At 35.3% G+C, this 17,348-nt stretch overlaps 1 protein-coding gene across 1 annotated transcript in view; it reads right to left on the reverse strand.

The window, feature by feature from the left end:
• Positions 1-17,270, reverse strand: part of LOC128243431 (uncharacterized) — a 34,490-nt gene extending 17,220 nt beyond the window's left edge. The window contains exons 1-5 of the mRNA XM_052961217.1: positions 17,164-17,270; positions 11,966-12,426; positions 11,525-11,614; positions 9,967-10,130; positions 9,230-9,383 (exon numbers count right to left, since the gene is read on the reverse strand). Of these exons, the coding sequence (XP_052817177.1) occupies positions 9,230-9,383; positions 9,967-10,130; positions 11,525-11,614; positions 11,966-12,412 (855 nt within the window). The 5' untranslated portion in view covers positions 12,413-12,426; positions 17,164-17,270. The remainder of the gene's footprint in view (positions 1-9,229; positions 9,384-9,966; positions 10,131-11,524; positions 11,615-11,965; positions 12,427-17,163) is intronic.
• Positions 17,271-17,348: the final 78 nt, after the last annotated feature.

Genomic DNA, 17,348 nt, shown 5'->3' on the forward strand with positions numbered 1-17,348 from the left:
CATGTTGATAACATTTACTAATACATGCAGTATACAGCTGTTGCTATTACAAATCGCAATGATGGAGAGCGACATCAGGATTTTTATTTTATTATTTATGTAGATGTGCTGTACTTTTTAATTACATTGGCCATTTTCACGCTTCAATAAATTTCATCAAATCAAATATGGTGGCTGCTGATTTTTATATTTTTTCACTGCGTCCTATCTATGATATTAAGGTTTTTTACAAGATTTTTCACTTATTTTTTGCCTGTGTCCTATCTATGCTAGCATCCTTAAAATACATAGTATAATTAGGTACATTTCTTATTAATGTGCTTTTCTGTGGTTCTTCCTAATACTTGTTAAGATTTTTTTACTTCAATTAATACTTCTGTCTCTCTGTCTATTAAAAGTGCTCTGATAACACAACTCACATGAATATTAGTCCCAGACCTAAGCTGTGTTTATAACCATTTTGGGAAAAGGCCCAAAGCCTTTTTGATTGGTAAAAATGTGTCGTTATGACTAAAATAAGGAACACCCAATTAGCCTAGTAAAAATTTGACACCAAACAGTTTTCAGGGATCGGCAATAACTATATTTCCTAGGGATCATGAAGGGACACCACTAGATGAAATCAACACACTCCCTTCCTTAAATCAGGCGTTTCAGGGCGGAAACATCACTGTTACTGAAAACAAGGAGACTATATTTTTTTTAAATTTCAGTCAAGTTGCCCATCCACATTTATTGAAGATAACAACAATATTGCCTTAATAAAATTGACAATAGTTTTTATGCCACCACCTGTGCAATCATTTTACTCAATATTTGTAACTATTCATTTGTATTAATGTTCATGATTCCATTATATTTAGAGAAAACCTTAAAAATACTTGTTCAACTATACATTAAGACATCTTCGACTCAGAACAAATTAAATTGAAAACATGAGGACATTTGAGCTGTAAGCATTCTTGCAAAATATAAATCTTGATCACTACCAAATACTTAAATTTAACAATCATGTATTCCTTAACTTATTTTTTTTCTTTAAATGATATCAATTTACAAGGTATAATAGCTGAATGAAGTAATTGACTGTGATACAGATAATATACTGCTTCTTTATTAGCAAAATATAAGACAGCTTATAATGTTGATTTTTTTCTTCTATTGTTTTAGATTTGCATTGAAATATCAATTGGACTAAATCACATGTCTTTTGGAATATTAACATGCTCAATTTCTTTTTCCACTAGTGTATCATTAAACTTCCTTGTTAAGAAATGATCAGCAAAGCCTTATGCGATATGTATACAGTAGTCAAGGGGATAACAAGACTAGATCTTGAAAAAAGTATTTAAAACTTGCTTGAAATTGTGACATTTAACAGACATATTGCAAGGAGTGCTTAAAATTATTGATTAAAAATGGCTTCAAAGCACACAAAGTCCTTTAAAGACTCGATGTCAATGGCATCTGATTTGATCCATGACTTTGTCTGCTATCCATGTCAAGAAGACCAGCTAAATACCGAGGCCAAGTATTTCTGTGCGGATTGCTCAAAATACTACTGTGATAAATGCCTGACATTTCACACCAAAATTCTCAAACAGCATGCTGTGTTGGGCCGTAAGGATGTGGACAAGTGGGAGGGGCACCACGGCACCCTCATTTCATGTGACCTTCACCCACAAGAGGTCATTAAACTTCTATGTGAGGACCACGCTGAGATGTGCTGCCACCTCTGTGTGTCCTTGAATCACAGGTTAGTAATTATATTACTTCTTTAAATTGCAGCTATTTAATGTGACCTTCACCCACAAGAGGTCATTAAACTTCTATGTGAAGACCACACTGAGATGTGCTGCCACCTCTGTTTGTCCTTGAATCACAGGTTAGTAATTATATTACTTCTTTAAAAATGCAGCTGTTTAATGTGACCTTCACTCTTAAGAGGTCATTAAACTTCTATGTGAAGACCACACTGAGATGTGCTGCCACCTCTGTTTGTCCTTGAATCACAGGTTTGTAATTATATTACTTCTTTAAAAATGCAGCTGTTTAATGTGACCTTCACTCTTAAGAGGTCAGTAAACTTCTATGTGAAGACCACACTGAGATGTGCTGCCACCTCTGTTTGTCCTTGAATCACAGGTTAGTAATTATATTACTTCTTTAAAAATGCAGCTGTTTAATGTGACCCTCACTCTTAAGAGGTCATTAAACTTCTATGTGAAGACCACACTGAGATGTGCTGCCACCTCTGTGTCCTTGAATCACAGGTTAGTAATTATATTACTTCTTTAAAATGCAGCTGTTTAATGTGACCTTCACCCACAAGAGGTCATTAAACTTCTATGTGAAGACCACGCTGAGATGTGCTGCCACCTCTGTTTGTCCTTGAATCACAGGTTGGTGATTATATTACTTCTTTAAAATGCAGCTGTTTAATGTGACCTTCACCCACAAGAGGTAATTAAACTTCTATGTGAGGACCACGCTGAGATGTGCTGCCACCTCTGTTTGTCCTTGAATCACAGGTTAGTGATTATATTACTTCTATAAAATGCATCTGTTTATTAAAACCAAGATATCTTGAGTATAAGTAACATAATCACTCACTGTTGATTTCTCTTATCATTTGAGAGGATACTACAGCTCCTGCCTATATTAATTGATTGATTTTCATACATAATAGAGGTCATAAATCTCAGCTTTAGACTTCTAAGCCGATAGATTAACTTCTTATTTATTTCCGTAACAGTTATGTTATCAAATTATCAACATTTTGTCAACCAAGACACCAGATATTTCTAGGAGCTAAAATGTTTGGGCAATGTGTCCATTATGTTTCTTATAACTCTTTAATATTTAAGGTTACAAAGATAAATTCAGAAGGTCACATTGCAATTATTCAAATCTGGATGATCTTTTAAAACAGTGATTTGAATTGTAGCCAAATATACACAATCATATATCTTCTTAATTGTCATACTTTATGCGCTTCGATGATGTACATAAAATAAGTTCAACGGTGAAATGTTGATTAACTTATATCAGTAGATAAAAATTACCAATTAAACATTATTAACTAACTAGAGATTGCTTTTTTGAAAAAGCGCTTGTCTCCCCTATTGTGTGGTCGTAGCTGAGAAAAAATAAATGATGGACATGAAATTTGTAACTTTGGACTGGAGACAAACCAACAGTGAAGTTTGGTTTATTCGATTATATTAAATAGTGAAGAGAAGAAAGTGTTGTTGATTAATCATGGAAAATGTAAACGAAGTTTGCATTGTATGAAGTTCCTGGGCGCAAGCGTTATTCAATTATTGATCGGAAACCATTTTTCAGCTCACAGTCATCGTGACCATGACCTTTTACCTACTGATCACAACATCAATAGGGATCATCTACATAACCAACTTGCATACCAAGTATTAAGTTCTTGGGTGCAAGTGTTCTTTAGTTACTGAGCGGTAACCATTTCTTCAACTCAAGGTCATGGCAACCTTGACCTTTGACCTACTGATCTCAAAATCAATAGGGGTCATCTACTAGTCATGACCGACTAGCGTACCAAGAATGAAGTTCCTGGGTACAAGCGTTCTTAAGTTATTGAGCAGAAACCATTTTTAAGCTTAAGGTCACCGCCAACGTATCATTTTTTACCTGAAGGTAACCTTGACCTTTGACCTTTTGATCTGAAAATCAATAGGGGTCATCTTCTAGTCATGAACAACTAGCTTACCAAGTATGAAGTTCCTGAAACCAAAGGATCTTTAGTTATTGAGCGGAAACTTTTTCTTCACTTCAAGGTCATGGCAACCTTGACCTTTGACCTAGTGATCTCAAAATCAATATGGGTCATCTTCTAGTCATGACCAACTAGCATACCAAGTATGAAATTCCTGGTTGCAAGCGTTCTCTAGTTATTAAGCGGAAACAGTTTCTTCACCTCAAGGTCACGGTGACCTTGACCATTGACCTACTGATCTCAAAATCAATAGGAGTCATCTACTAGTCATGAACAACTATGAAGTTCCTGGGTACAAGCTTTCTTTAGTTATTGAGCAGAAACCATTTTTAAGCTTAAGGTCACTGCCAACATAACATTTTTTACCTGAAGGTAACCTTGACCTTTGACCTTTTGATCTCAAAATCAATAGCAGTCATCTAATAGTCATGAACAACTAGCATACCAAGTATGAAGTTCCTGGACCCAAAGGATCTTTAGTTATTGAGTGGAAACCGTTTCTTCACCTCAAGGTCACGTTGACCCTGATCTTTGACCTAGTGACCCCAAATTCAATAGGGGTCATCTACTAGTCATGAGCAACTAGCATACCAAGTATGAAGTTCCTGGGTCTAAGAGTTCTATAGTTATTGGGCGGAAACGAAGTGTGACGTACTGACTGACTGACTGACAGACTGATGGACTGACTGACGGACAGGGTAAAAACAATATGTCTCCCCATGAATGGGGGAGACATAAAGATATTACACGCAAATGATTTTTACATGGAAGGTCACCACGACCTTGACTATTGACCTTGTTACCCCCAAAACAATTGGGATCATCTAGACATCATGACCAACCTCACTTCAAAGTTTGGTGAACCTAGATCAAAGCATTCTCCTGATATTGCACGGAAATATTTTTTTACATTAGAGGTCACAGCGACGTTGACCTTTGACCTTGTGACCCCCCAAAATATAGGAGTTTTCTAAACCTCATGATCAACCTCCCTACCAAGTTTGGTGAACCTAGGTCAAACCGTTCTCAAGATTTTGAGCAGAAATGTTTTTTATGTTGGGGGTCGCCGCGACCTTGACCTTTGACCTAGTGACCCCAAAAACAATAGGGATCCTCTTCACCTCACGACCAACCTCCCTACCAAGTTTGGTGATCCTAGGTCATGCGGTTTTCCAGTTATCGATCGGAAACGAAGTGTGACGTACGGACGGACTGACGGACAGGGCAAAAACAATATGTCTCCCCCAGAGAGGGGGAGACATAATTACAAAACATACAGCTTTACAGACAACTGTGTTACACATAAACTAAAGCATACAACTATTTAAGATTCTATAAAAACTTTAACTAAAAAACTAAAAACTATAAATCCAGTCACTCATTTACTATTCTTACTTCCTTTAAAACAGGATGTGCAGAAGTATTAGCTTGATCTCAGATCTGGCTAAGGGTGTATACAATATGGCCGATTTCACGCAGCTCCCATCTATGGTTGCTAAGGTAACAACAAGTCTGAACCAGGTTAAAGAGGTCAGAAAGAAGAACCAAGGCTCCTTGAAGACTTGTGGCAAGTCCATGCTGAGAAAGAGCACAGACCTGAGGAAGAAACTGAACCAGCTGCTGGATGAGCTGGAGAAGAGGACAGTGGAACAGATGGACAGCCTCCTGACTGACCTGGATGACACACTACAGAAGGACATTGACTCCTGCTCAAACATACATAACCTGCTCAAAGCCTTGCTGGAAACCATCCAAGCCCAGGGAAAGAAAAATGAGTCAAGTGTCTACATTGGCTTCAGGAAGTGTGAAGAGAAGATGGAAGAGGCCAACAGCCTGCTCCAGGAGATGTCTACAAAACCTGAACTGACTGTCACTTTCCTGCCTGATACTAGAGTTACACAACTGCTGTCTGATATGCAAACATTAGGCAAGATCCAGGGATATCGGGAAACACAGAGTGGCCATCAAAAGTCTGACAAGAAGTCTTCTGAACATATCAGGCCATTGCCTGATAAGTTAAGGGTTTTTAAGGTTAAAAAAAAGTCAACCTTCAATGTCAACATCAAGCCAGATACATTTACCTGTGATATTATGGGTATTACAGAACTTCCATCAGGAGAGACTGTTATTGTAGATAACAAGAATAGCAGCGTGAAGATATTGAACATGAAGTATAAGGTAATAGCCCACTGTGATGTTCCTACAAAGCCTCAAGACATCTGTCATGTGACTGGTAATCAGGTGGCAGTAGCAATAAACTGTACTAATCCTGTCAGACATGAGGTTCACTTCCTCAACGTGTCAGCTGGCACTATCAAGATAACAAGGAAGATTTCAGTTAACCATGACTGTAATTCAATCAGGCACCATAGGGACATGCTGTATGTGGGCTCCATGACTGCCCTGTATCTCTACACTACATCTGGAAAGCAAGTCAAGACAATATATAAAGTCAAATCACCAGCCCAGACAGTGGCTCAATTTGCTTTGACCAAAGATGGCAAAACAATCCACATCTGTGATTTTTCCATGCACAAGATCATTACAATTGACATCAATGGCAGCATTCTAGCCACACTGCAAGATGAAGAAGTTAGTGGGCCACATGGTGTACATGTGAGTGAGGAAGGTCATGTGTTTGTGTGTTCATGGGTCTCCAACACTGTGGTGCAGATTGACCAGGAAGCTAGGAAGAAGCTGGCAACACTGGTCAAGAATGGAGAGGGCATTTACCATCAAAAGGCAGTTTGGTACAGCAACAACACTGGCAGACTGATTGTGGTTGGACACCAAAATGACATTCTGGTGATGGAACTCCAGTAGAGAGATAGTCAGAAAGTCAACAAAATTTGGCAACAGTGGATGAAGTAATGGAATGAAATTAGATGCAAACCAGTAATATTTTATATTTTAACTGTAACTGCTTTAGTGTGTAAATCATTTTCAAACTATGTTTAATTCAATTCAATTCATTATAATATGTATGTTAATCTAGAGTTTACTTTATATATGACTGTCAAAATACATTTGCTAATGTACAAGAACACACAGAAAGGGTGTGAAATTAACAAGTATGTGTTTGTCGAAATAATTCATTATTAATAATTATTTGTAATTGTAAGACTTTTTTTTTAAATTTACCCCTGTATCATATTATATCTCATGAAATGATTAAATATTATTAAAATCAAATTAAGTTCTTCATTATCATCAAAAATAAACATTCTGATTTAGAATTTTCCTGCAAATATCTTGATTTCATATTATCAAAAACAAATAATCTGATTTGGTATTATTAAAAACATTTGTCCAAATTTAGTATCATCAAAAACAAATTGTGTTGGTTAATGTATGTATTATCATCTTTTTATTTCTATCCTGTTTAAATACAATAAAAGTTTTAAAGGCCTTATTCAATAATAAATTGGTTTTGAAATGTATATTGATAGTTTTATTGACCCTTGAAAGTTACATTGACCCAGAATTAAGCCACACTATTTATTGTCATGTTTATCGTCAATTCCATTTCTTGAAACCTGTCTAGTCATAGTGATCTGATTATGCAACACGCACGAGTATAAGTCCCAGAGCTTAGCATTGGGTTTTTACCATTTTTAGAAGAGGCTCTCGGCCATTTTTCATTGAAAGGATGTGCCATTTGACTAAAATGAGGAATTCCAATTAAATGCCTTAAAAATAGACTTATGCAGTTATGGAGATTAGTTTCTTTGAGATTACATCAACACTTCCATGTAAAAAGGTATGGGGACCCAATTCTATTCTGATTTTTTTGATGTAATCATCAACTTATATTTTTGGGAGATAAGTATACAATTTAGCTTAGGAAATGTGGCAGAAACTATTGGGGATGTACACAATGTACATCCTGTATCACTCGATTTCAGGCAAGATATTCACTATACAAAGTATACCTTACATCCACATGAGTCTATACAGAAACACACAAGAAATACCGCAATGCAACGAAACCAGGTTTTCAATGATTGACAGAACTTCAGCTTTCATTGTGAGATTCAGTTTAAACACTGACCTTGACCCCAGGAGCCCAAACGCAACCCAATGAAACCTCTCTATAAACTCTTCCTTAATACCAAGTTTAGTCAAGATATGTCAACCCTAACAAAAGATATTAAGTACAAACCATTTCCTATTTTTAGTAACAATGGCCTTGACCCTTGGGGCCCCCAATGCAATCCCATAAAAAATTGGGTAAAGATATGTCAGCTCTAAAGTTTTCAGTTTCAATCCTTTTTTTGTTTTATTTTAAGTGACAGTGATCTTGACCATAACCCAAGGGGCCCCAAATGCAATTCCATGAAAGGCCTACACTCTCAAGATGTGTCAACTCTAACTAAATTAATTCAGTTTCAACTGTTTTTCTATCTTTAGAAACAATCACCTTCACCTAGACCCAAGGGCCCCCAAACGCATTCCTATGAAAGGTCTCCATAAACTTTTCCTATATACAAAGTTTGGTCAAGATATGTCGACGCTACTGAAGGTTATTCAGTTTCAACTGTTTTTCTATTTTTAGTAACAGTGACCTTGACCTTGACCCCAGGGACCCCAAACACAATCCCATGAAAGGTCTCCATAAACTCTTCCTATATACAAAGTTTGGTTAAGATCTGTCACCTCTAACAAAAGGTATTCAGTTTCATAGTTAAGTTTGAGGCCGCCTGCACAAACAATGATGTACATGTATGTAAAAACCAGGTTAATACCTACAGCTACCACAGGAGTGATGACTACCCAGGAATGTCACATTGATTCTGTTATATTTTGAGGTAGAAAATAAAAAGGTTGTTTTTTCGAAACAAATCCTTCTTGATATTGGAAGTAGTTCACTTTACAACACTTTATAGCTTTAAGTGTAAAATTTAACTTTAAGGGCACATAAGACAAATAGGACATGGATAACAAACTAAATGTTGGGCACTAGTTCATAGTGATCATGTGTTCCAAGTTTCAAAACAATCTCTTCTAAATTGTGAAATAGTTCAATCCAAGTTACTATGTCCAGCATGAGTGCAGAGGACATGTGTTCGATCCTTGCTGCCAGAATTTTACTTTCTTATTTATGGAGATTATTTCATAATATTAAAAAAATCTATTTAATATCTTAACTTATCACCATCGTAGGATTTACAAATTTCTTAGGGAAGTTTTAAATTGATTACATAAAAAAGTTGACAGGGCCCATTTAAAGGGCAAAAGCTCTTGAATCAATTGGCCACAAATGACGACACTGTATGTAATACATTTCATAGGGATCATATTTCAGGACTGTCTGAAACCAGAACTGTCTGGCTGAAACTGTGAGAGATATTTGCGCCACATACACAGATTAACTGACACGTTGTGACTCCAATGAAAATATTCACTAATTAAGACAAAATTTCCTTCCAACTCCAAACTGACAATGTGAGAATCAATATACATTCGGTAATGTATGTGTACCTCTTTCCTTGTTTCTTGTTCCCCGAACTCTCCAGGGAGGTGGTGCCAGCGGGTGGAGCCGTCCCGCCCAGCCAAGGCAAACGTGGAGAAGTGGGTGTATGTCGTCTCCTCTACTGTGTGCTCCGTATGGTCCGGGCTTTCATCAGTCTCCGTACTACAAAAGAAAATAATCATTTTCTGTTGTTATTAAACCAACAAAAAAGTATCCCCCCCAAAAAAGAAAATTGCTTGAAACTAGCCCTTGCTGATATTTGCATTGTTTCAATAACATAGTGGCCAACCTGGAAGTACCCCAACAGTCAAGTAACCTTCCAAAGTATAACCAGACGCTGTGATAACCAGCGGAAGCCAATGTGTTGGGGCAATAAGTTGCAATAACCCAGTTATGGCTCTGATTTTTTGTATTAACAAATTTCATTCAAATTGGAGGCAAGATATATATGTACACAATTTAATAGATATACATTTGTAAAAGTTCTTTTCTACAAAACATACAGGCAAAAACATCTTGTAAGCAGCCACAACTCACAACCTTTTGAGTGAGAGGCTGACCCCTTTACCACTAGACCTCCCTCACCCTCAAGGTCAAAGTGTACAAGAGCATATGTGATACATGGGTGATTGAATTCAAAGCGATATCACGTGATAATGTTGAGTTATGGCAACATCCTTAATAGTCATGTCAGTAGCATTGTAATGCTGGTATAAAAGATGTGTCTGTACAGAACGTCAGGTACCCGTTTGTTTCTTGTTCTGGTTCCGGTTCTGGTTTTGTCTCCTCCAGGTGTTGTTTATGTGCGTAACTGCCCCCGACGATAATCAGCCCATCATCTGACTTTTTCACTGAGTGGGAGGTCACCAGTGTGCCCATCGACTTCACATAGTAATTCGCAAACTGCTCCTGACCACATCAAAATACATACGTCAAAATAGTCTCATAGATTAGAAATGCAGAAGATGTAAGGTGCAAACTAAGCACAAGTCCACTATCCATGCACTGGGACAAAATTTGCTATGCTTGATGAAAATCTTAATATTACGCAGCATGACTATTTCTTAGGCCGAGTAAAATGATAAGAATTCAAACTTGTTAATCAAAGTGTAGAGTTGATGACTGAAAATGCGCCAACCATCGTCCAAGTTATTTTAGTTTTAACTAATTTCTTTTAGCTTGATTGTGACGAAAGCTGACAGCTTAAAGAATCATATTCAAGTTGTTTTCCTGAGTAAAAACCAGCACTGGTGTCCATTTTGATAGGCATGAAGAAGATACCATTGGTGGGAATTGAACCTACAACTTCTTTGGTAAAAGGACGACACCTATACCACTAGACCACTCTCGTCCTGGTCGTTACGTGATACATGGATCAAACCTCAGTGACTAGCACAAAATGTGTTCACAATGAACATGTGAAGCAAATTTGAAATGTGAAACATTTTGATATATAAATTTATCACACACTTAACCTTCTTTCTAATTAAATATAACCATCACTTATTTTACTGAATTACACATAACTCGTATATCAATATCACTGATACTAAGCAAGTTTGTTAACAATTTAATTGGAAACAATTATTGCTTTATTAGTAATATTCGAGCAGGTCCTACGTTAATTTCTCATTTTGTTTTACAATTAAGATTTATTTGATAAAGCAGTTATTTTTTCATTTAATTCATATAAGACAATACATGATATTTTCTCTTGACTTCATGATTTTTTTCCAACCTTCAAAACCTTTTGTATCTAAACATGAAATGTTGTCATGAATGTATTGAAAAATGTTGATGATGTCATTTTATCAGTGTGATGTCACCATTTAAAAAAAGGGAAAATCTTGTTCAAGACAATAGTGTTTATGCGGTGATTCTTTCTTTATTTCATCACAAAATTCATTAAACTTATATTAAAACTGAATTAAAATAATCTGACATATTTTGTTTAAAATTCTTTGGGGTATTACATTTCTTCAATGCATGAAGTGCAGGAAATATCATTCCTTTATCAGTTTGTGATATACGGCTGATCCTCAGCCAAGGTGAAACAGGTAAGTCTTTTTTGTTATTTATTTATGATTCTGACACAATTTTATACAGGAAATATCTTAGTTAGCTTGTCAAAGGCTTGTTTACTAACATATTTCCTGAACTCATTAAATCAATTAAGTATTATATGACGATTTACGAGAGATCCCATATATAGTTATATACAGTATGACGTATATATGTAATGGTACTTGTAAATCATTTCAATCATCAATTTGGCTCAAAACAGATGATCACATAACCCTTACCTTAAAGTCGAGTAGTTGTTTCTGCCACATGAGTTCCAAGTCCGACGAGTAACAGAACACCCACCATGTATTGGTCACTATCACTATAGACTGAAAAAAACCAATCAAATTTCACCCTATAATAGTCAACATATTTTACCATTTGAACATCAGTAAATTACTTAATACAAATTTGGGGAAAATGTTGCGAATTATTCAATTTATAAGGAAAAGATAGGCAAAAGTAAATACTCTAAATGAGTTGGGGGGTTTTATTTTCATTGAAATTGATAAAAAATCTCCCCTATAAGGAGCTTCATTTAGATTCGACACAAGCCTTTTGTTAAGAAGTTGTGCATACACATTATGTTTTATGATAAACAGTTTCTGTTCTGTTTACAATAATTTTAATTTATAAGTATGTTTGTGTATGTTATGTACATGTAAGACTAAGACTTGTACCTGTTGCCGGACCTGCAGCATGGACTGATAGGGCACAGTGAAGCCTGTCACCATGGAAACCGGCCAACCTGAGGGCTTGTCCTGACCCCCGTCCGCAGCCTGGGGTAGCACAACCTTGTGTTTAACCACCACATGTGGCAGAGTTTTGTCCTCCTCGTCCTTGACGGGATCTGGCAAGGTCATCACACTCAGTTTAAGGTCGTTAGTTATGAGTATAATTTCATTGATACCATCACTGTCAAGGTCAGTTATGATTGGAACCGGCAGCTGTTCATCTTTCATGGGATACTTCTTGTTTTGAAAGTGATGATACTCTGCTCTCTTTCTCCAAACAGGGCGGAGTTCATAACTGTCATGTGACCTCAATAGGTAGCCAATCACTGCACACAGTAGCACCAGAATAAAGTGGTTCTTTGAAGGTTTTCGGATTTTACTGATTATTCCCATGGCTCAGAAATACTCTAAAAAGAGAAACAAATAATGTGAAATTTAGTTTAGTGAAATAGTTCTATTAAATTTAGTGATACTGTGGGAAAAACAATTTTAATTGTTATTTATTCCAGTATGTGTGATAAATACATTATTATATAACCACTATAAATTCTTGCTTTTGCTGGATTGTAGTTCAGAGCTATCCCATTTAAACATATAAACCCCGGGGGGAAGGCACTTTTAAAATATACCAAACCCCTACAGAAACAAATTTTCCCTTGCGGGATCCAAATTAGCAAAAAAAGACACCCACCCATATACTATTTAAATAAATGCCTTCCCCACATAGGTTATATGTTTTACTGGAATAGCCTTCACCAAGGACCATAAAATATGTTATGCCAGAAATCTCGTATGACCTTCCTTAAATAGAACTTTTCCTTGGCCCCTACCATGCCGGGCCTACACATTCATCTTATTTCACCTTTCCATGTGAAGGTTATAACTGATTTATGTAAGAAATTACATGATTTGAATAAAACATATGAAAATGAAGCAGGGTTGGGACGTTTTTTCAACACCAGTGTTTACCGGTATACTGTATCCTACATGTATTCCAAATTCTACTTTAAAATTAAGTCATATTCCGGATTTTGGTAAAGAACAACAATCATATAGTAGCCTTAAGTGGACACTTGAGTTTCATGTACTCCATATAATATAAGTTGTTTACAAGTAGTTTAACATTTATGTTGGCAGTCTATGACATTACAACAAATTTGGGAGTGATATGACTATTAATTAAGACAACAAAGTCATAGTATTCAGGCAAAATGCTTTCAAAAATATTACAAGACTAAGCTTGACTAAATAGACTATGTAGACAAATAGATAATGCAGAGAATGATAAACTTGATTTCCTTGACATGTTTGTGTTTTGACCTATAACAAATCACTTAATAAAAAACCTAATACCTAAACATTTTTGTCTCACCAAATAATTGTATGTCCTCATATTTTTTAACATTCTTTTTGTAGCACTGATAGGACAGCAAGTCCAATGTTTTGTTTTTCCCCAAATAGATATAGTTTTGTATCTAATGAATCATTGTGCATTGATCTGGTAATGCATCTAAAACACTTATTTCTTATTTTCTCATTCTTTTTTACTCTATGATATCAATGATATCCAAATTACAGAAAAAAAATACAGTCAGAACATAAAAAATATTTGGTTTCAGTGGGGTTTGAACCCACGCCGGTAAAGTCAAGAAAAAAATAGAAAACAGCTGGCTAGTCCACATGGCCACCAGGACTTAAACAAATGTGGTGAATATGTTGACCTGTTAAGGATAAATTGATAGCATCATGTGATAATGTCAATCAACCAATCATGCAACACCACAGCTGTAATTAATTTTCAATTGTGTTACTAACACAATTGATTGATTGTGATATATATATGTTGATATAAAAAATTCAACTTTCAGGACTATAAAAGAGAAAAGGATTTTTTACAAATTAAATTCAAACTTACTTTTTATGTAATTTCTCTTTATACTGGATACAAATAATTATCAAGAAAGCTTGGTACATGTCGAAGCCATGTTTGTCATAGATCAGTTTGTATAGAAACATATTTTCTTACGATTTGTATACATGTGTAATTTTTTTGAGAAACCTTGGCGGAAGAACATTCTTTGGAGTATGCAGATTATTATGTAACTATTTTAATAAACAATGCATAAAATATTGATTTTCGGTGTACCGGTATTTTCTTAGACATGCACTTTCTGTTTATTAACCTCTCTTTGTACAGCTAATGCCTTAATGTAAGTACTGAAAATAAGGCTAATGATTTGAATCTTTGTTATATATTGTCACATCAGCATCATGTTTTATATCAACAATTTTGTTACGCATGTTCTGGTTCTTTAGGAACTGTCATATACATATTTTTACCTTCTAATGCCAATTTCAATATCTAGTAATAAAACCCCTTAAAATAAACACAAATTATCACCAGGCAAACCACACTGGAAACACTGTGGTGAGCACCTTCCTGCCAAAAAATTACATGACTCATTACACATCCACTTGGTCCTCAATACAGTGGTTAGTAGGGAAAGTATATTTCCAACACTAAGCCGGTTAAACAGTTTGGGGTATATCTTACATTTCTGTAGTATACCAAATTATCGGTATAATACTGACGTATGGATATAGATTTAACAAAAGAATGATTAAAAGAATGCGCATTTTACAATCATTTTTTATTAAAAGTCTGAAAACATCTTCCTTGTTGATGACGATTTTTGTCTGTGTTTCATTTTTGAAAATAATCAATTTGAATAACTCATTGGAGATGCTCTTAAGTCCCACTCTTAAGCAGTGTGTGTACTAAAAATGTTAATAAATTTTGCCGTCCCTTTTTTGTTTTTCTTGTTTGTTTAATTAATGCTTCGCTGACACACTAGATTATACTTATATGTTGAAGAAACAAATTCGAGTTGAATTTGTATAATAATATTGACATAATCTAAATCATCATTTATAAATACAACTAGAACTCCGCGAGTCGGATGTGTCGCCTGACGAATTATTTACTGTCGACATAATAGCTGTTAGATGGGCATTTTATTCATTTATAGACAATGATGTTGCCATTTAACTTTCAAGTCTAGGTGGCATTTGAACCCACAATCAGATATACCGACGGAATAAGTTTCAGGTTGAAACCTCCTATAGTTTACGAGATATGCCACGGACAAAACCTAAGCAAGAAAATAAACAAAGGGCAATAACTCTAAAAATATGGCAGCAAGAGTAACAGTTCTTGTGCACTGCACTTGCCCTCAATGAGATCTATCTAGCTATGAAGTTTCAAGTTGATACCTCTTATATTCTTCAAGATATGCCCCGGACAAAACTTTAAAACTAAGAAAGCAAGAGTTACTGTTATTGTGCACTGCACTTGCCCTCAATGAGATATATCTAGCTATGAAGTTTCAAGTTGATACCTCTTATATTCTTCAAGATATGCCCCGGACAAAACTTTAAGCATGAAAATTAACAAAGGGCAATAACTTTAAAACTAAGAAAGCAAGAGTTACTGTTAATGTGCACTGCACTTGCCCTTAATGAGATCTATATAGCTATGAAGTTTCAAGTTGATACCTCTTATATTCTTCAAGATATGCCCCGGACAAAACTTTAAGCATGAAAATTAACAAAGGGCAATAATTTTAAAACTAAGAAAGCAAGAGTTACTGTTATTGTGCAATGCACTTGCCCTCCATGAGATCTATCTACATATGAAGTTTCAAGTTGATAACTCTTATATTCTACAAGATATGCCCCGGACAAAACTTTAAGCATGAAAAATAACAAAGGGCAATAACTCTAAAAATATGGAAGCAAGAGTAACAGTTCTTGTGCACTGCACTTGCCCTCAATTAGATCTATCTACATATGAAGTTTCAAGTTGATACCACTAATAGTTTAGGAGATATACCCCGGACAAGCGAAAATGTGACGCGGACGCCTATATGTCGTCTTTTCAGGCGACACAAAAAGTATATATATATTAGTAAACATATCCATTAATATATAAATTGAATTTTTAATATATCTTATATCAACCCCGGTAAGCCGGCTGAACTTTGAATGTCAGCTTGTTTTTGGATTTAGTTTCTGTTTTGGAAAAGCATGAATGTTTTTTTTTTAATTTAATGTGATTGTTTGTTTATATTTCATTCTGTGCATGCAGCTCAATGATGCTCGGTTAGTGGTTTCACAAAATGCATCGGTGTTTCTTTTTCATGTACATGTAAAAGTGATTGAAATGAAATTCTTGCATTTACATGTACCATGTTGCTCTGACATGTGTGAAGGTGACAACAATTGTATAACTACCATTCTTTCCTTTAATCTATATGTCGGTATTATACTGATAGTATAGTTTAATACTGAAATTAAGGATAAAAGGTTATAGTTTGCAATCCCAAAATCAAAGCCAGGGACTAGGTAGTCCATATAAACAGCCGCTTCAGAGTCTTAACCGATTTTTGATTTGGCGACTCTACGCGTCCATAACCCACTTGTTGTTTTCCTAGCCAAGTATGACAGATTCCAGCGCTAAGTATATTGAGCAGAAAGATAACAGGCACCTGCTAGATGGTTTCAAAATGGTGATGGTTTATTGACAGAAGTGGTCTAAATAAACTAATTATTTGTGTTTCATAAAACACTTAAGTGTAATAAGTAAAAGGTATTGGCTAAAATAATTAAAGTGTAACTTTTGTGTCTTAATTTAACAGTGAAGTGTTAAGTAATGTGGAGTAATAGTTGAAGAATATATTTTACATTGGTACTGCTCAGCTGACTTGTGGCATTTAGGGAACAAAATGAATATCCAAATATAATATTATCCAAAAGTTCCCTAAATGTGCATTAATGTTGCTAGTAACTGAGGAGGGACGACATTCATAATTACAACCTTTAACCAATATTAAGTAATCCTTTATGAAAAAATGGGGATAATGTTATCAAGGGGCATACAATAGTTGGTCAACACTCGTCTCTTTTTATATAGATCTAAAATATGAATCTATCATCCGAAATGTAGTATCCGAATTATTTGACGATCGATTTACTGATCTATTTCGCTTTTTTGATAAATATGAACCTGGACGTTTTTTTTGGTCAATTCTTAACATAAAACTTGTTACATTTTCAACTTAATATAGTTCTGTTTAGTTTCTTACTGTCACGATATGAGTCAAATATCGGCGAATTTATTTTGATAAGCAGACAACACTTATCGATGGGAGCAGACAACAATAATGTTGAAATAAATCTTTAAGTGAATATCGCAACCCATCACGTGATAGTCATGTGACCCCTTATAAAAAGCGTAAAAATTAAATACAGTATGGATTTTGATAAACGA

The sequence above is a fragment of the Mya arenaria genome, chromosome 8 (assembly GCF_026914265.1).
Source record: "Mya arenaria isolate MELC-2E11 chromosome 8, ASM2691426v1".
NCBI lineage: Eukaryota > Metazoa > Mollusca > Bivalvia > Myida > Myidae > Mya > Mya arenaria.